Here is a 21,082-nt window from a genome sequence, read left to right as displayed (position 1 = left end):
TTGAGCCCCCTCCCGTGTCTGTGTACAGAGGACGATATTAATGTCTGTTTAGGAAACAACTCCAGGGACACAAGATGTCCTAATCGCTGTCCTTAGCCCTAACAGTGTCTGGTTTATCGTAGGCAGGCAGGCAGTGTATGCTGTTGTTCAAATGCCTTTGGGAATTGAAAGTAAACTACTTGAGGGAGCCGCGGTGGCTGCGGCCGGTTGTCCTGGCGCACAAGGAGGCGAGGCTGTGCGGTCGAGGCCACCTGGGCAAAATTGGGGAAAAAAAAAAAGGAAAGTAGACTACTTGAAATCACTTTCAATACCTTCTATATAGTTCAAAGATATAAGTTAACAAGGATTACAACCTCTAATAATATATTGTTGTTTGCACAATATATTCAAAATTACTATATGTCAGTATTCAAAGGTGAACATGCTGTCCTTTTCCTCAAGCAGCACAGACCTGTGGTGGGGGGTGGTGTTCACAAGCTGATAGTTACGTAAGCACTGCATCCGCAGAGCTATGACTAGAGCAAGGAAGAGGGTCTCAACAGAGAGGATACAGCTAGATGGGGCCACCTGGGAGTTCTTCGTGTCCACATCCATGCAAGGTGAGCCGTCAACTGGATTCAGTTTTCCTGGTTATCACCAGGTCTGAAAAGATCTCAGCCTCACAGCTGCCTCTGATTTTTGCAGTTTTAAAAAAGAGCTATGATATTCTTCACACTTTAAGTAGGTAATAATTTCCTCTCGAAAAAATTGATTTTATTATACGTTTTACAACAAGTGCAGATAACACCAAGTGTGGCCAACCAAGGCTGCTCAAGGCAGACTAAATCAGGTGGTTCTTGGGGGTTCCTCCTAGCCCTTTGGTGCCCTAGACACAAGTTTAAAGACCTAAAATCAGGTGTGTCCATGGCATTGCTTTGAGAAGTCCCAGGGTTTATGCGTTAGTCTGAAAGCAGAAATTGTACTTTGGACAGAAGGTGTGAGGAGGGGCCTGGGCACTGTGGAAGTCTTTAACCATCAGTCCTTTTTGTTTTCAGATATAAATTAGAATTTGGAAACCATTAACACCAGTGCCACATGTTCACAACTATTATGATTAGCTATTAGGCACAAAATTCTGGGAGTAGACAAAGGTTCAAATCTTTTTTTATTCATAGCAGGAGTACTCTTGCTGGTTAATAATAGCTCTCATTTTATTGATGTATGTCAGTATCTAGCTGCGTGTCTGGAGGTTCTGACTTCCCAGCTGTAACTTACCTGAGAACAGCAGGTGTGTTTCATAGCTACCAACTCAGTATTAGTCACATAGCATGAACGTAAAAAATGTGTGCTGAATGTCTCAGAATTAATTCGTGATCACCAGGATGGGCCAGTCAGGAACAGCCTCAGGGAACATTCTCCAGGGTGAGCCCTGCCGTGTTGCTTTTGTGGCTCATGGTGTCCGGGAACCATTCCGTAACCCTCAGTCCCTTGCTACTTTTACTGGGCTCTGTGAGGCCACCCTCAGACTCCTCCGGCACTCATCTATTCTCAAAAGCCACCTAGCAGAGCTGCTACCTTTTTAGATAAGTGATCAGAATTTTTCAAATTATAAAACAAAGTTCTTAGAAATTTTGAAACTTATAATTTCTTCCTATTTCCTCTGGTGATAAATCCTAAACAACTTAGATTTTTCAAATATGTATTTTTTTCCCAAATTAACCACATTCAAATGCTAAACTATTTAGAAATAAGGTAGACCAAAAAAGACACTGAAAATTTTGCTTCAGGAGGAAAATGAACCTAAATAGTACTCACCCTTTCCTCTTTCCATACTAAATAAATAATACCCTGATTCAAATCCATAGTAAATGTTGTTAAAATAGTTTCCCTACAGCACAGGACCAGCAGGTGAAGGATCATCTGTGAGAGGCAGGTGATGGGTGCGGACGGGCCCCAGGTCCCCTCTTTGTTTTTGTAGTAGTGGGCATGTTCGCGCTGCCTCTCATTGTTAGGAAGCTGTGTCAGTGGGGCTGATTCCCTGTGGACTCTCGTGTGAACTCTGGCTGTTCCCTCCACTGATCCCCGCATTCGCCCCCAGTCTGCTCCCTTTACTGACTGCATTCTAATTAGTTTTTCAAGTTTCATCACATCACAGAAATAATCCTGGCCCACAGATTCATTTCCTGTGGTAAATGTCTTCTTGGTGGTTTTCTAGGTTGTGCTGGTGAGGTGGAATGAGCCCTACCAGAAACTGGCCACGTGTGATGCGGATGGAGGCATATTCGTGTGGATTCAGTACGAGGGCAGGTGGTCTGTGGAGCTGGTCAACGACCGCGGGGCGCAGGTGAGTGGCAGGCGCAGCTCTGCCAGTGAAAGGCTGCGGGGTAGAGAATGCCCAGACAGGCATTTCAGAGCAAGCGCGTTAGCACCACACAGCAGCCCGTGCTCCAGAGCTGGGGGAAGAGAAATCAATCAAATTAGAATCCTGTGGCCGGGCGCAGTGGCTCACGCTGTGATCCTAGCACTTTGGGAGGCCGAGGCGGGTGGATCACGAGGTCAGGAGATCGAGACCATCCTGGCAAACACGGTGAAACCCCATCTCTACTAAAAATATAAAAAATTAGCCGGGTGTGGTGGCGGGCGCCTGTAGTCCCAGTTATTCAGGAGGCTGAGCTTGCAGTGAGCCGTGTGCGCCACTGCACTCTAGCCTGGGTGACAGCGTGAGACTCCGTCTCAAAAAAAAAAAAAAAAATCCTGCTTTTCATTTCTTTTGCATGTGTCACTGATAAAAAGAGAGTGCAGGATCATGCCTCGTTTTCAGCCGTGCTGCTGTTGTGAGAACTCTCCAACTTTTAAGCTTTAATTAGATCTGTGAAATCATTTTTTACCCTTCAGTGTTACAATTCTGTATTAAATTTGGGGCCTCTGGCATATCACTGTTTTGCCCCCTTTGAAAGGTATCTTCCCTGTGTTGTCATTTCATCGGTCTCATGGAGAGCTTCACGTGACTTCTCACAACCTGCTCAACAAGGGAAGGGGGCTACAATCTCTTCTGCAGGTTTCAATCAGCACAGCCACCTGTTGTCATCTTCCAGCTCTTCCTTTCTGATACAATTTGCCTCTGCTCTCAGGAAACAGTTGTACCCAGGACACCTGCTGAGCTGCGCTGTTTCTAGTTCTCCCATAGATTGTTCTGGTTTATGGGACAGCTTCATGGTGCACTTTTTGTATGGGTTTAAGGACACAAGTTTGAGCAGGCAGCTCCCATCCTGGGGATTGTACAAAACTGTGACTTAAGAACCGGAGTCCTCAGGGGGTGTCAATTAATAATTAATGAGAGGTTTCTTGGACTGTTTTAACTCTCAGAATGATTTCCCTGTGGCTGCCTTTCTATACACTTCTAAGTTCTAAGGTACTTGGATTCTCATCCTTCCCTCTCCCACCTGTTGCTTAAATAAGCTGTGAGCTTCCCAAGCTGCAGATCGGTCAAGTGACATAAAATTACAGTGAATGAAGATAGTATTGTCGGCGGCTCACGGAAGACCCTGTGTGAAAGCAGCATTCTTTTTTTCTGAGTTGATTTGGTGGAGTCAATGTAATAATACTGACTGACTGATAAGGCCTTACCAGTTTCCTTCAGGCCTCCTTACAGTGAGAAAAGGAAGAGGCAGAGCGTCCTCTGTGACCATTAACTGGCCTTCTTGAAGGAGAGCCACAGATGTGGACATCTTCATGTGGGTGGACATGTGATCAAGAGCACGAGCTCCAGAATCAGACAATGTCAGCCATGAATCTCACCCCATGACTTGTATGGGAGATACTTCCCTGTGTCTCAGTTTTCTTATTTGTAATGTAGGGGCTATAATGTGCCTGCCTCAGGATCACGGAGGATTACATAAGACTGTGTATGAAAAGTGCCTATGGCACTGCCTGCATCTTATCACAGTACCACCTTATCTAGCACAGAACTGCCCTGCCCTGAAGCAGTAGCCATAGGTCATCACCAAAATGAGTTTCAGGCCTTGAGGTAGCAGCTTTTCATGGTTTTCTGTGAAATGGACGCCTCTCCGAGTTGGCCTGTAAAGGTTCTGAAATGCTGTCATTCTTCCATTAACCAAAGCATGGGATTCTTTTCCCTAGAAAGGCCCAGTGATGAGGTGAGACATATCCTCAAATTTAGGGTGACCAGAGGACTTGAAATCACTGCTCAGAGGAAGAAATGGAAGGGGATCAAGGATAAACGCCAAATGAGGGAGAAGGATAAACGCCAGATGAGTGCTTGGCTTTTTTATGTGTTATATCTTTCAGTTTCCAGGAACCCTGTTCTGAAAATATTGTTATTCTCAGTTAATAGAAGAGAAGAATCCAGGTCAGGAGTTCAGTAACTTGTCCAAGGAAGTTCATGGGTGGTAAGCCAGAATTCAAACCCTAGTTTGTTTGAGTCTGTAATTCCTCACCACATTATCATGCTCCCAAACAAGAAAGGATTTTCTCTTTTGTCGGAAATGCGTGTATTCGTAGTGTAGTTACATGCTGCATAATGACGTTTCAGTTAACACAGACTGCATATACAATGGTGATCTCATAAGGTTATAATGGAGCTGAAAAATTTCTCTCACCTAGTGACATTACAGCACGACACATTCCTCATGTGTTTGTGGCGTTACTGGTGTGAACAAACCTACTGTGATGCCAGTTGTATAAAAGTGTAGCACATTTTTATACAAGCATATGGAGTCCAAAAGTCCGTAATGCTTGATAATAACAAATGACTATGTTACTGGTATTTACTGTACTTTTTATTATTTTAGAGTGTGCTTCTACTTTTTTTTTTTTTTTTTTTTTTTTTTGAGACAGAGTCTTGCTCTGTCACCCAGGCTGGAGTGCAGGGGCACTGTCTCGGCTCACTGCAAGCTCCGCCTCACGGGTTCACACCATTCTCCTGCCTCGGCCTCCCAAGTAGCTGGGACTACAGGCGCCCACCACCACTCCTGGCTAATTTTTTTTGTATTTTTTTTTAGCAGAGACGGGGTTTCACCATGTTAGCCAGGATGGTCTGGATCTCCTGCCTGACCTCGTGATCCACCCGCCTCAGCCTCCCAAAGTGCTGGGATTACAGGCGTGAGCCACCATGCCTGGCCGCTTCTACTTATTTGAAAAAAAGAAAGTTAGCAGTCTCAGGCAGGCCCTTCAGGAGGTATTCCTGAAGAAGGCATTGTTATAGGAGATGACAGCTCCATGGATATGTTATTGCCCTTTGTGTTAGGGTTCTCTAGAGGGTGGAACTAATAGGATAGATGTCTATATGAAAGGGAGTTTATTAGGGAGAATTGACTCACATGATCATGAGGTGAAGTCCCACGATAGGCCGTCTGCAGGTTGAGGGGCAAGGAATCCAGTGGTGGATCAGTCTGAGTCCCAAAATCTCAAAAGTAGGGAAGTTGACAGTGCAGCCTTCAGTCTGTGGCCGAAGGCCTAAGAGCCCCTGGCAAATCACTGGCCTAAGCCCAAGAGTCCAAAAGCTGAGTAACTTGGAGCCTGATGTTCAAGGGCAGGAGGCATCAGCATGGGAGAGAGATGAAGGCTGGAAGACTCTGCAAGTCATTCTTCCATCTTCTCCTGCCTGCTTTATTCTAGCTGTGCTGGCAGCTGATTAGATGGTATCCAACAGATTGAGGGTGGGTCTGCCTCTCCCAGCTCACTGACTCAAATGTTGTTAATATCCTTTGGGAACACCCTCTCAAACACAGCCAGGAATAATACTTTGCATTCTTCAGTCCAGTCAAGTTTGACACTTAATATTAACCATCACACCCCTGAAGACCTTCCAGTGGGACAAGGTGTGGAGGTGGAATCATCCTGACCCAGTGTAGGCCTAGGCTAATGTGTTTGTGTCTTAGTTTTTAGCAAAAACATTTAAAAAGAAAAAAAAATTCATAGAAAAAGCTTACAGAATAAGGATATAAAGAAAAAATATTTTGCTATAGCTATATAATATGTTTGTGTTTTAAGTGTTATTACAAAAGGATCAAAAAAAGTATCAAACTTTTTGAAAAATTGAAAAGTTTAAAAAGTAAAACAGTTACAATAAGCTAAGGTTAATTTATTATTGAGGAAAGAACCATTTTTTAAATAAAATGAGTGCAGCCTAAGTATCCAGTGTTGATAAAGTCTGCAGAGCATACAAGGTAATGTCCTAGGCCTTCAGTCACTCTCCACTCACTCTCTGGCTCACCCAGAGCAACTTCCAGTCCTGCAAGCTCCATTCATGGTAAGTGCCCTTTATAGGTGAACCATTTTTTATCTTTTATACTGTATTTTTACTGTATGTTGTCTATGTTTAGATAGCTTTAGTCACATGAATACTTGCCATGGTATTACAGTTGCCATGTGTACAGGTTTAGTCACGTGTACAGGTTTGGAGCCTAGGAGCAATAGGCTGTCCCACACAGCCTAGGTGTGGAGCAGGCTCTACCATCCAGGTTTGAGTAAGTGCACCCTGTGGTGATCACACAAGGGACTTGCCTAATGACATACTTCTTAGAATGTATCCCCATTGTTAATCGACATGACTGTATACCACAAGGAGCTCAGGCTTCATTACCATTAAAAGGCCCACCCCACCAGCCAAGCAGTGCCACCAGCACATGGATTCTCCTAGCAGGAGCCTCTGTGAGCAGGGGCCCTCTGTCATCTCCATAGCAGCTGTGAGGTCACCACCACCCGGCACTTCCCTTGTGTTTCTTTCCATTGAGAGTTTGGAGCAGATATTAGAAACAAGAAAGGGACGATGAGTTTAGCCATGGAGGCAAATGAGCTTCCCTGGGCCACAGAATGTCTGGAAGCACCCAGAATCTCACAAATGCCTGCCTACCAGGTTCGACTAAAGTAATTACTGTATGTTGTGATCTCAGTTAGAGTTTTGTTTACTTTTGCCGTTTGGAACTCAGATTTTTCAAATCTTAGAACCCGTTGAACAACCGTCATCATTAAACACTGGCATTTTGGGGGAGGCTTGGCTGCCTTTAATCGTCTTGGAGTCAGATCTTATCCAACTAAAAGGACACCACACACTTGTGATGTTGGATCACTGGTCAAGGTAGTGGTGGCTTTGTGCACCTGGAAAAGTTCTGTGGCTTAGAAGAGGAGTGTCCTTGAAACCAGCTCAGAGAAAAAGACTACTTTTTAGAAGAAATGACAGATTATCTTCATTATATAGCATGACTTTCATTGTCACAAAGAAATCATACATTTGGCAAAAGCTAAGAGATGCTTTAACAGTTTCTTTTTCAGGAAATTATTAAGAGTCCTTTATTTCAGAAATGAGTTTGGAACAGTACACGCATTATTTTACAGTATTAGTCACCAGGGGCGGCTGTACCAGGCACACACACTCTGAGACAGTCTGATGAAAAGCTGCCTGGGTCAATGGCATGGTCAGCCTGCTGCTCAGCTTCAATTAATCCCTGCCTGAGAACTCTCTTTAGTAAAGCAAGAGCATTGCAACCTTCTGCAGTTGAAAAACAACCACAAGAACTGGAGTTTCTGCCGTTTTGTTTTGTTTTGTTTTAGAGACAGGGTCTCTCTGTCACCCAGGCTGGAGTGCAGTGGCGTGATCTCGGCTCGCTGCAACCTCCGTCTCCCGGGTTCAAGCAATTCTTGTGCTTCAGTCTCCTGAGTAGCTGGGATTAGAGGCATGCACCGCCACACCCGGCTAATTTTTTGTACCTAAAAGAGAGGTACTAAACCCTGTCTCTTCTAAAATAGAGACAGGGTTTCACCATGTTGCCCAGGCTGTTCTTGAACTCCTGGGCTCAGGAGATCCACCCACCTTGGCCTCCCAAAGTGCTGGGATTACAGCTATGAGCCGCCACTTTTTTCCTTTTCTTTTTTGTTTTTTGTTTTTTTAAGTAATTTAATACTTGGTTTTCTCTGGTTTTGTTTTTCCAGTCATGATATATTCTTATCACTTTATGTTGATCTAATAAACCCAAATTTGGCCAAGTGGCTAGTTGGGAGACTGAGTCAGGAGGATCTCTTGTGACCAGAGTTCAAGATCAGCCTGGACAATATAGCAAGACCTCATCTTGACAAAAATAATTTTAAAATTAGCTTGGTATGGTAGCACCACCCTGTAGTCCCAGGTACTCAGAAGGCAGCAGCAGGAGGATGGCTTGAGCCCAGCCATTTAAGGCTGCAGCGAACTCTGATTGTGCGACTGCGCTCCAGCCTGGCAACAAAGCAAGACCAAGTCTCTAGACAAATAAATAGAAACCCAGGTAGTCCATGTGAACGTCCTCTATTACCAGTTTTTCTGTGTGATGTCAAATTGCTGGTATGTCTAAGAAGCTTCTTTTTACTGGCTATGCGTTTTGGCCATTGATTAAGGAGATTTCCCAAAATAGTTTTTTCTTTTAGTACAAATCTTTTTTAAGATACATAGTTAAAATGCATATAAGTAAATAGCATTATCTTTGCAAAATGAAAGAACTTTTAAATTTTATTCCGGAATGCAATGCATTGTTTCTGAAAAACATCGTTTTATGTTAATGAGAAAAACCAGACAGTATAATTGGTTGGAACATAAAGTCAGTGAAGCCAAGGTTCTGAGTTTATCTGAGGAAACAACTTTTTTCAGTAATCTGAGACCAGCTATTCAAGAGCTGTCTCACAAATCATGCCATTGTCATGATACAGACATTGCTGATCACACTGTCATGCACGTCCTTGTGAAGAGACCACCAAACAGGCTTTGTGTGAGCAATAAAGCTTTTTAATCACCTGGGTGCAGGCGGGCTGAGTCGGAAGAGAGAGTCAGCAAAGGGAGATAAGGGTAGCGCCGTTTTATAGGATTTGGGTAGGTAAAGGAAAATTACAGCCAAAGGGATGTTTTCTCTGGTGGGCAGGAGTCGGGGTCACAAGGTGCTCAGTGGGGGAGCTTTTTGAGCCAGGATGAGCCAGGAAAAGGACTTTCACAAGGTAATGTCATCACTTAAGGCAAGGACCGGTCATTTTCACTTCTTTTGTGGTGGAATGTCATCAGTTAAGGCAGGTGTAGGACATTTTCACTTACTTTGTGATTATTCAGTTACTTCAGGCCATCTGGGTGTATACGTGCAAGTCACAGGGGATGCGAGGGCTTGGCTTGGGCTCAGAGGCCTGACACACACAACATAAACCCATAAACCCTGCTTAAAAAACAGCCAGAAGTTCATGTTTTTTTGGTGTTTGTTCACTTATTTTCTCATTACCTGAAATGTCATATATCCATTAATACCATAGATTTTTTTAAAAGCTAAATGTTTGTAACTATAAGCAACAGTGAAGATTATTGATAGCATTTGTTTTGTTAGAAAAGATTAAAAAGAAACACCATGTAGGACAAACTGAAAAACCAAGGTGGTAGAAAATAGGAACAACATAACACTAATTAGAATAAATGTAAATAGATTAAATTTACCAATTAAAAGATAAAGCTTAGCAGATTATATTTGTAAAAATCTAGATAACAGTATATACTGTTTAGAGCCACACCTCAGACTTAAGGACATAAACAAATTTAAAGGATGAGAAAGATATATCTTGCAAATACCAAGAAAAAAAATAAAGCTGATGTAACTGTATATTAGTATCAGATAAAGTAGATTTGAAGACAGAAAGCATTATTTGGTAAGCTGTAGTTTACCAAGCATATATTTTTAATATGTATACACTTATTAATAGCATCACAATAAATGAAGGAAACTAATAGAACTGAAAGGAAAATAAATCCATTGACATACTCAGACATTTTAATGACAGTCAGCAAAGATGCAGACGATCTGAGCAACACAATTAACAAGCTTGACCTAAAGGACATTTATAGGTTCTTAATTCACCAATTGGAGAACATACATTTTTCTCAAACACGGAAGGGTTAAAAAATTGATGTTCTAGGACAGGATTCTGCAAACCTTTTCTGTGACGGGTCAGATAGTAAATATTTTAGGTTTTGTGGACCAGGAGCCAAAATTGAGGATATTATATAGGTATCATATAACAAGAGGAAAATCAGATTTCCAAAATATTTTTATTGACAAAATTTAAAATTTGATTTATGAACACTGAAATTGGAATTTTATGTAATTTCAAATAACAAAATCTCATTCTTTTGATTTTTTCTTCTGAACCACTTAAAACCATTCTCAGTTTGTGGGCCATAAAAAAGTAGGTGACAGGTCAGATTTGGCTCACAGGCCATAGCTTGCCGATCCTGTTCTAGGACATAAATAAAAAACAGATTTCCAGTGTCATGTTTTATGATTATAGACCATGATCTCTGAACACGGTGCAACTGGGTTAGAAGTTAATAATGAAAAGATAACAGATCCCTGTCTGTTTTTGTTTTTTGTCTTGTGACCGAGTTTCACTCTCGTTGCCCAGGCTGGAGTGCAATGGCGCTCACTGCAACCTCTGCCTCCCGGGTTCAAGCGATTCTCCTGTCCCAGTCTCATGAGTAGCTGGGATTACAGGAGCCCGCCACTACACCTGGCTAATTTTTGGTATTTTTAGTAGAGACAGGGTTTCACCATGTTGGCTGGGCCAGCCTCGAACTCCTGACCTCAGGTGATCCACCTGCCACAGCCTCCCAAAGTGCTGGGACTACAGGCGTGAGCCACCGCGCCCGGCCTGTTTAGACATTTTTAAATATGTTGTTAAATAGCTCATGATTTAAAGAATATATTTAATAGACATTTATAAAATCCTAGATATAAATTATAATGAAAACATTATGCTGACAAAAAGAGTCAAACTCTGTAAAATATTTGAAGAGATTTATTCTGAGCCATTTATGAGTGACCATGGCCCGTGACACAGTCCTCAGGAAGTCCTGAGAACATGTGCCCAAGGTGGTCGGGCCACAGTTTGGTTTCATACACTTTGGAGAGGCTTGAGACATCAATCAAATACATTTAAGAAATACATTACTTTGGTCCAGAAAGGCAGAATAACTCAAAGGGGGTCCGGGAGGTTCCAGGCTATGGTGAATTTAAGTATTTTCTGGTTGACAATTGGTTGAGTTTGTCTGAAGACCCGGGATTGATAGGAAGGTAATACTCAGGTTAAAATAAAGATTGTGCAGCCCAAAGTTATTTTCAAGTCTTTTTGTGGATGTCGTTAGAGACAGTAGGATGACAAATGTTTCCTATTCAGATTTTAGGTAGTCTCTTTAGAATTGGGAGGGGTCTGGAAGAAAAAGATCTAGCGACATTAGTAGAGATTCTTTACCGATGCAAACTTTTCCCCACAAGAAACAGCTTTGCAGGGCCATTTCAAAATATGGCAAAGAAGCCTGTTTTGGGGTAAAATATTTTGATTTTCTTCTTTGTCTTGTAATGTTATGCCAGAGTCAGGCTGGAAAGTAAATCGTGATATATAGGGTTAAATAAAACCCAGCCTGTCTGATGACAATTTATGATTTGTAGGGCATGCCTCCCAAGACCCCTGAGATAGGAATTTGGACAAGGTAAAAAAAAAAAAAAAAAAAAAAAAAATCAAGAGTTTTTTCCTTAATTATATACCAGAATTTGTGAGATATGCTTAAAGTAGTGCTGTGAGATAAATGTGTATCCTTAATTACTTATATTAGCAATAAAACTGTGATCATTGGTCAGATAGGTATTTATCTTAAAACATTATTAATTGAACAGGAGAGTAAATCCAATGAAAGAAAAAGTAAGAAGTAATAAAAATGAAAGTGAAAATTAGTACTATAGAGAAAAAATGATAAGGTAGAGATCAACAAATCCAAAAATTTGTTCTTTGGAAACAAATCAACAAAATAGACAAATTGCTTGCAAAACTGATCAAGAGAAGAAAAGAGAACACAGAAATAATTTCATGAATGAAAAGTTGGGCATAGCTATAAATAGAGATTACAAGGTAACCAAACGTAATTATAAGATGCATAGGTAGTTCAATGGGGGAAAGATAATCTGTTCAACAAATGGTGCTTAAACAACTGAATTATCTGTGTTTTTTAAAAAGAAAACCTTGATTCTCACCTCACACCCTGCGTAAAAATTAACTCCAGATGAATCATAGACAGAAGTGATACGGCTCCAGTGAGTGGAGGAACACCAGGGTTCTTAGTCCTCAAGCCAGTTTAGATAAAACGACCCGGACACATGTGGAGTGGTTTTAAGGAGTGGAGAGTTTAATAGACAAGAAGGAAGAGACTCCCCCATACAGAGATAGAGGGAGAGGAGGCTCCAAAGCTGAAAAAGGAGGTCCCCAAGTGCACTGGATACCAGCCAGGTCTATATGCAGAGGCTGGAGGAGGTGTCTGATTTGTATAGGGCTCAGGGGATTGATTTGACCAGGCATGTCATTCAAGTAGCCCAGGGAAAACGCTGGCCCTCCCACCCTAGCCTTTTAATATGCAAATGCAGGGCGCCAAGAATGTTCTACTGGGGATACGTGAGGACAGCCATGTTGCCAGGAACACCTGGGACAAGGGCAAGAAGGCCGCAGGAATTGCCATGTTGGGTGGACCCAGTTTCTAATGGCCTTCATTTGCATATCAAAGATTGCCAGCCTGGCTTTAAGAAATTTACAGGCTCAGGCCTGTAATCCCAGCTCTCAGGGAGGCAGAGGCGGGAGGATAGCTTGAGCCTAGGAGTTCGAGACCTGCCTGGGCAACATAGCAAGACCCCATTCTCCACAAAAATGTTTAGAAAAAAAGAACAACTTCCCAGGACCCCTTTTCCTTTCTGCCTAAAATAATTTTTCAATAACTCCTACAACATAAGTGTAAAAGCTAAACTTCTAGAAGTCTTTGCAGCCTGGGGCTAAACAAAGATTTCTTGAATTGGATACAGAAAGCATGATCCATAAAAGAAAAATTTGATATTGGACTTAATTGAAATGTAACGATACGAAGTCACAATTAGGAAAAATAAGATTTGGTGTTCTATTACACAGTAGAGTAAGTATAGCAAATAACAGAGCATATTTCAAGATTGCTAGAAGAGAAAATTTTGAGTATTGTTACCACAAAGAAATGATAAATGTTTTTTGTTTTTGGTTTTTTTTTTTAGGCAGAGTCTCGCTCTGTCACCCAGGCTGGAGTGCAGTGACTTGATCTCGGGCTCACTGCAAGCTCTGCCTCCCGGGTTCACGCCATTCTCCTGCCTCAGCCTCCCGAGTATCTGGGACTACAGGCACCTGCCACCATGCCCAGCTAATTTTTTTTTTTTTTTTTTGTATTTTTAGTAGAGACGGGGTTTCACTGTGTTAGCCAGGATGGTCTCCATCTCTTGACCTCGTGATCCGCCTGCCTCAGCCTCCCAAAGTGCTGGGATTGCAGGCGTGAGCCACTGGGCCCGGCCGAAATGATAAATGTTTAAAGAGATATGGTATTAACTCTGATTTGATCATTATACTGTGTGTTCATGCATTATACTATGTATACATATATACACTTGTCATACATATATACATTTATTATGGGCCAGTTATAAATTAATTCTTTTGAATTTAAACTTCTTCTCTTTGGAAGATACCATTTAAAAAATGAAAAGGCGAGGCCGGGTGCGGTGGCTCACGCCTGTAATCCCAGCACTTTGGGAGGCCGAGGCGGGCGGATCACAAGGTCAGGAGATCGAGACCACGGTGAAACCCCGTCTCTACTAAAAATACAAAAAAAAAATTAGCCGGGCGCGGTTGTGGGCGCCTGTAGTCCCAGCTACTCGGGAGGCTGAGGCAGGAGAATGGCGTGAACCCGGGAGGCGGAGCTTGCAGTGAGCCAAGATCGCGCCACTGCACTCCAGCCTGGGCGACAGAGCGAGACTCCGTCTCAAAAAAAAAAAAAAATGAAAAGGCGGGCCGGGCGCGGTGGCTCAAGCCTGTAATCCCAGCACTTTGGGAGGCTGAGACGGGCGGATCACGAGGTCAGGAGATCGAGACTATCCTGGCTAACATGGTGAAACCCTGTCTCTACTAAAAAATACAAAAAAATAGCGGGGCGAAGTGGCGGGTGCCTGTAGTCCCAGCTACTCGGGAGGCTGAGGCAGGAGAATGGCGTAAACCCGGGAGGCAGAGCTTGCAGTGAGCCGAGATTGTGCCACTGCGCTCCAGCTTGGGGGACAGAGAAAGACTCCGTCTCAAAAAAAAAAAAGAAAATGAAAAGGCAAACCAAAGACCGGGAGAAAATATTTGAAATACACATATCTGATAAAGGATTATATCTAGAATTTATAGAGAAATTTTATGGCAGAAGGTGAAAACTGGTATTTACTATATATATTTTAAATATATTTGCCTGCATTCGTGTAGTCATCCCTTGATATCCATAGGGGATTGGTTCCAGGACTTCCCACAGATACCAAAATTCACGGATGCTCATGTATATGGTATAATATTTGTATATAATCCTTGTACATCATCTTGTATACTTTATTTATTTATTTGTTTTGAGATGGCATCTCACTCTGTATTGGAGAGCAATGGCTTGATACTGGCTCTGCCTCCCAGATTCAAGCAATTCTCCCGACTCAGCCTCCTGAGTAGCTGGGACTACAGATGCACATTACTATGCCCGGCTAATTTTTGCATTTTGAGTAGTGATGGGCTTTCATCACGTTGGTCAGGCTGGTCTCGAACTCCTGACCTCAAGTGATCCTCCTGCCTTGGTCTCCCAAAGTGCTGGGATTACAGGTGTGAGCCACTGCGCCCAGCCCATCTTGTATACTTTAAATCATCTCTAGGTTACTTGTAATACCTAATACAATGTAAATGCTAAATAAATAGTTGTTATATTATTTAGGGATAATGACAAGGGGGAAAAAGCGTACATGTTCGATACAAATGTAATATTTTCCAATTATTTTTTATTCAAAGTTGGTTGAATTCATGGATACAGAATCCATGGATACAGATGGCAAACTGTATATGGAAAGGGATTTGAACAGATATACCCCAAAAGATGTGTAGATGATCAATCAACACATGAAATGATGCCCAACATATTAGTCATTATGGAAATGCAAGTTAGAAAGACAATGTCATACACCTACTAGAGTAGTTAAAATTAAAATGACTGACAACAGGCCTGCCCTGGTGGCTGACGCCTGTAATCTGAGCACTTTGGGAAGCTGAGGCGGGCGCATCACCTGAGGTCGGGAGTTCAAGATCAGCCTGACCAACATGGAGAAACCTCATCTCTACTAAAAATACAAAATTAGCCAGGTTTGGTAGCAGGCGCCTGTAATCCCAGCTACTTGGGAGACTGAGGCAGGAGAATTGCTTGAACCGGGTAAGAGGAGGTTGCAGTGAGCCAAGATTGTGCCATTGCACTCTAGCCTGGACAAGAAGAGCAAAAAACTGTCTCAAAAAAAAAAAAAAAAAAAAAAAAAAGCAGATGCAAGTGTAAAATGACATAACCACTTTGGTTTTTTGAGACAGTGTCTCACTTTGTCGCCCAGGCTGAAGTGCAGTGGCGCGATCTTGGCTCTCTGCAACCTCCACCTCCCAGGTTCAAGCGATTCTCCTATCTTAGCCTTCTGAGTAGCTAGGATTACAGGCACTGACATAACCACTTTGGAAAACGGTTTCGTAATTTCTTATACAGTTGAACATACATTTACCATATGGCCCAACAGTTCCACTCCTAGGTATTTACTCAATGAAATGAAATCATGTGTCACAAAAAGTCTTGCACATGAATGTTCATAGTAATTTTATAATAACTAAATGCTGGAAACAACCCAGCTGTCTAGCAATTTGTTTTAACTTTGTAGTTCAGGGGTACATGTGCAGATTTGTTATATAGGTACACTTGTGTCATGGGGGTTTGTTGTACAGGTATTTTGTCACCCAGGTGTTAAGCCTTTAGTTATTTTTCCTGATCCCCTCCCTCTTTTCTACCCTTCATCTTCCACCCTCTGATAGGCCCCAGTATATGTTGTTCCCCTCAATGTGTCCGTGTGTTTTTGTCATTGTTAAGTGAGAACATGCTGTATTTGATTTTCTGTTCCTGTGTTAGTTTGCTAAACATAATGGCCTCCAGCTCCATCCGTGTTCCTGCAAAGGACATGATCTCGTTCTTTTTTTTTTTTTTTTTTTTTTTTTTTGAGGCAGAGTCTTGCTCTGTCACCAGGCTAGAGCGCAGTGGCGCGATCTTGGCTCGCTATAACCTCCATCTCCGTCCTGGAGTCAAGTGATTCTCTTGCCTCAGCCTCCCGAGTAGCTGGAATTACAGGCATGTGCCACCATGCCCAGCTAATCTTTGTATTTTTAGTACAGACAGGGTTTCACCATGTTGGCCAGGATGCTCTTGATCTCCTGACCTCGTGATCTGCCTACCTTGGCCTCCCAAAGTGCTGGGATTACAGGCATGAGCCACCACGCCTAGCCTAATTTCATTCTTTTTTATGGCTGCATAGTATTCCATGGTGTATATGTACCACATTTGCTTTATCCAGTCTACTATTGATGGGCATTTAGGTTGATTCAATGTCTTTCTGTCATAAATAGTGCTGCAGTGAACATACATGTGCATGTGTCTTTATGACAGAACGATTTATAGTCCTTTGGGTATATACCCCGTAATGGGATTGCTGGATTGAATAGTAGTTCTGTTTTTAGGTCTTTGAGGAATCACTACACTGTTTTCCACAATGGGTGAACTAATTTACAACCTAACCAATAGTGTGTAAGTGTTCCTTTTTCTCTGCATCCTCTCCAGCATCTGTTATTTTTTGACTTTTTATTTTATTTTATTATTACTTTTTTTTTCTTTTTTGAGATGGAGCCTTGCTCTGTCGCCAGGCTAGAGTGCAGTGGCACAGTCTCAGCTCACTACAACCTCCACCTTCCAGGTTCAAGCGGCTCTCCTGCCTCAGCCTCCCAAGTAGCTGGGACTACAGGCACGTGCCACCACATCCAGTTAATTTTTGTATTTTTAGTAGAGACGGGGCTTCACCATGTTAGCCAGGATGGTCTCATCCCTTAACCTTATGATCTGCTTGCCTTGGCCTCCCAAAATGCTAGGATTTACAGGTGTGAACCACCTTGCCCAGCCCTATTTTTTTACTTTTTAATCATAGCCATTCCAACTGATGTGAGATGATATCTCATTGTGGTTTTGATTGCATTTCTTTAATCAGTGATGTTGAGCCTTAAATAAATATGCTTGTTGGCTGCATGTATGTCTTCTTTTGAAAACTGTCAGTTCATATTTTTTGCCCACTTTTTAGGAGTTGTTTTCTTATAAATTTGTTTATCCTTATAGATGCTTTATATTAGACCTTTGTCAGATGCATACTTTGTGAAATTTTTCTCCTATTCTGTAGGTTATCTTTTTACTTTATTGATAGTTTCTTTTGCTGTTCTGAAGCTCTTTAGTTCAACTAGATCTTACTTGTCAATTTTTGCTTTTGTTGCGATTGCTTTTGGTATCTTCATCACGAAGTCTTTGCCCGTTCCTATGTCCAGAATGATATTGCCTAGATTGTCTTCCAGGGTTTTTATAGTTAAGTCTTTAATCTTGAGTTGATTTTTATATATTGTATAAGAAAAGGATCCAGTTTCAATATTCTGCATATGGCTACCCAGTTATCCCAGCACCATTTATTGAATAGGGAGTCCTTTCCCCATTGTTTGTTTTTGTCACCTTTGTCAAAGATCAGATGGTTGTAAATGTACAGCCTTATTTCTGGGTTCTCTGTTCTGTTCCATTGGTCTATGTGTCTGTTTTTGTACCAGTACCATGCTGTTTTGGTTACTGTAGCCCTGTAGTATAGTTTGAAGTCAGGTAGCATGATGCCTCCAGCTTTATTCTTTTTGCTTAGGACTGCCTTGACTCTTTGGGCTCTTTTTTGGTTCCGTATGAATTTTAAAATGTTCTGTGAGGAATGTCTTTGGTAGTTTGATAGAAATAGCATTAAATCTATAAACTGTTTTGGGTAGTATGGCCCTTTTAGTGATATTGATTCTTCCTATCCATGAGCATGGAGTGTGTTTCCATTTGTTTGTGTCATCTCTGATTTCTTTGAGTAGTGTTTTGTAGTTCTCCTTGTAGAGATTCTTCACCTTGCTGGTTAGCTGTATTCCTAGGCGTTTCATTCTTTTTGTGGCAGTTGCGAATACGAGTTTGTTCCTGGTTTGGCTGTTGGTGGTGTATAGGAATGCTAGTGATTTTTGTGTGTTGATTTTGTATCCTGAGACTTTGCTGAGTAGCAATTTGGATAGACAAATTGTGGTATATTCGTACAGTGGAATAATATGTATAAAAAGGAATGAACTACTGACACACATAATTCAGATGACTCTCAACATCTTTATGCTGAGTAAAAGTATTTAGACACAGAAGGTCCCATTCATGTAAAATTCTAGAATGAACAACAGTTACAGAAATCAGATCACTGCCTAGGACTAGGGTTGGGGATTGACTCCTGGGGCGAGGGGGGACTTTACTGCATGTAAATTATACCTTAATAAAGTTATTTTTAAAAGGAAAATATTAACAACTACTTGCCAACAGTTTTGAAAACTTACGTGAAATGGACAAATTCCTTTTCAAAATTACCAGAACTTTTTTTTTTTTTTAAGATGGAGTCTCTCTCTGTTGCCAGGCTGGAGTGCAGTGGCATGATCTCGGCTCACTGCAGCCTCCACCTCCTGGGTTCCAGCGATTCTCCTGCCTCAGCCTCCCAAGTAGCTGGGACTACAGGTGCGCACCACCATGCCCAGCTAATTTTTGTATTTTTGGTAGAGACCGGAGTTTCACCATGTTGGCCAGATGGTCTCGATCTCTTGACCTCGTGATCCAGCTGCCTCGACCTGTCAAAGTGCTGGAATTACAGGCATGAACCACCGCGCCCAGCCCTAAAATTATCAGAACTGACTCAAGAAGTAAAAAGGTTGAAAGTTTAGACTAGGCGCAGTGCCTCACGCCTGTAATTCCAGCACTTTGGGAGGCAGAGGCAGACAGATCACTTGAGATCAGGAGTTGGAGACCAGCCTGGCCAACATGGCAAAACCCCATCTCTACTAAAAATACAAAAATTAGCTGGGTGTGGTGGTGCGTGCCTGTAATCCCAGCTACTCAGAAGGCTGAGGCAAGAGAATCGCTTGGACCCGGGAGGTGGAGGTTGCACTGAGCCAAGATTGTGTCACTGCATTTCAGACTGGCAACAGAACAAAACACTGTCTCAAAAGAAAACGTGAAAGTTTAGTACTAGGACTATTAAATTGAAGAAGTGGTTAATAATCTCCCCATTACAAAAATACATAGCCAGATGATTTGGCAGGCTTGTCTACTAAACTTTGAAGCAACAAATCATCTCAGTTTATACAAATTCTTCCAGGCATTGGAAAAAGAGAGACTACTTCAGCTCATCCTGAGAGAGGTAACATAACCCTGCTACATCCAGAGACGCACTACCAAAACAAAATCACAGGTCTACTAATGAATGCAGATGCAGAAAATCTAAAGACACTAGCAAATCAGTTTCAGCTGTGCATAAAAAGACAATACTTTACCTCTAAATTGGACTCTGGTAGGTATGCAAGCATAGGATGATGTGTAAAAATCCATACAAACAAATTACCACAGTAGATTAATAGAGGGAAAAATGTGGTCATTTGAATAGATGTAATAAATGCATTTGATAAACTTAACACCCAAGTATAAATAATGTTTTTCAGTTAGATTTTTTTTTTTCTTCATTCTGATTGAGGGGGTATTGTTAGCAAGACCAAGGGGGAATATAATCAGAAACTTAGAGCTTTACTATTTTGGTACGGGGTCAACAGACACTGATGGAGAATCTATTACTAACCATAAGTGAGAGGCAGTGTAACAGTGGTTGAAAGGAAGGACCCTGTAGCCAGCTTTTCCTGGGATTTTTCCTGTTTCTGTCTCTTGCCTCCTCTGTTGACTGAGTCTTCTCCATAGATGAGAACAATAATACCTTCCATAGGCTGTTGACTTAAGGCTTAATGAATTAATGTACATGAAACACATAGAACACTGTTGATGCACAGTATGCCCTGAAGTCAGTTTCATTCATTTTTCTTAAAAATATTTCTTTAGAGACAATACCTTACTCTGTCACCCAGGCTGGAGTATGGAGGCACAATGATAGCTCACTAAGGCCTCAACCTCCTAGGCTCAAGCAATCCTCCCACCTCAGCCTCCTGAGTAGCTAAGACCACAGGTGTGTGCCACCACTGCCGACTAATTATTTTGAGACAGAGTCTCGCTCTGTTGACCAGGCTGGAGTGCAATGTTGCGATCTTGGCTCACTGCAGCCTCTGCCTCCCAGGTTCAAGTGATTCTCTCACCTCTGCCTCCTGAGTAGCTGGGCCTACAGGCACGCACCATCACGCTTGCCTCATTTTTGTATTTTTAGTAGAGACGGGGTTTTACCATGTTGGCCAGGCTGGCTGGTCTCGAACTCCTGACCTCAAGTGATCTGCCTGCCTCGGCTTCCCAAAGTGCTGGGATTACAGGCATGAACACCGCATCTGGCCCTGACTAATTCTTAAAATTTTTTGTAGAGGTAGGATCTCGCTATGTTGTCTAGGCTGGGCTCGAACTCCTGGCTTCAAATGATCCTCTCACTTTGGCTTCCCAGCATTCTGGGTTTACAGGCATGAGGCACTGTGGCTGGCTTCAATAGTTTTTTTTTATAGCTTTCAAATAACATATGTTACGTTTTAAGGCCATCTCCATCTTAGCCAAAAGGCTAAGTTAATGACTATGTGTAGACTTTGATAAAAGTGTTTTCCTTTTCAGATTACAAATTGACCCTTTTCTGTGTGTGTCCCCCCAAGGTGAGTGATTTCACGTGGAGCCATGATGGAACTCAAGCACTTATTTCCTATCGAGATGGGTTTGTCCTGGTTGGTTCTGTCAGTGGACAAAGACACTGGTCATCCGAAATCAACTTGGAAAGTCAAATTACGTGTGGCATATGGACTCCTGATGATCAACAGGTAACACCTCTGAAATGTGGGTATGTGATGTTAAAACCATGGGCACTCGGAGGGAAGAAAGGGGCAGGAGAAGCGGAGCTGGTGCAAAAGCCTCTTTAAGAATCACAATGGAAAAGAACAA

The 21,082-nt window shown here is 42.1% G+C and overlaps 1 protein-coding gene across 3 annotated transcripts in view; it reads left to right on the top strand.

The window, feature by feature from the left end:
- Positions 1 to 21,082, top strand: part of TULP4 (TUB like protein 4) — a 290,010-nt gene that overhangs the window by 181,340 nt on the left and 87,588 nt on the right. For 2 of the 3 annotated variants that reach the window (XM_050786689.1, XM_050786688.1), the window contains exons 3-4: positions 2,195 to 2,323; positions 20,800 to 20,961. In XM_050786689.1, the coding sequence (XP_050642646.1) occupies positions 2,195 to 2,323; positions 20,800 to 20,961 (291 nt within the window). Of the gene's footprint in view, positions 1 to 2,194; positions 2,324 to 18,743; positions 19,521 to 20,799; positions 20,962 to 21,082 lie in introns of those variants that run through there. The other variant, XM_050786691.1, reaches the window with a different exon arrangement.

This window comes from Macaca thibetana, chromosome 4 (genome assembly GCF_024542745.1).
Source record: "Macaca thibetana thibetana isolate TM-01 chromosome 4, ASM2454274v1, whole genome shotgun sequence".
NCBI classification, from domain to species: domain Eukaryota; kingdom Metazoa; phylum Chordata; class Mammalia; order Primates; family Cercopithecidae; genus Macaca; species Macaca thibetana.
This window is presented reverse-complemented; position numbering and strand designations above follow the sequence as displayed.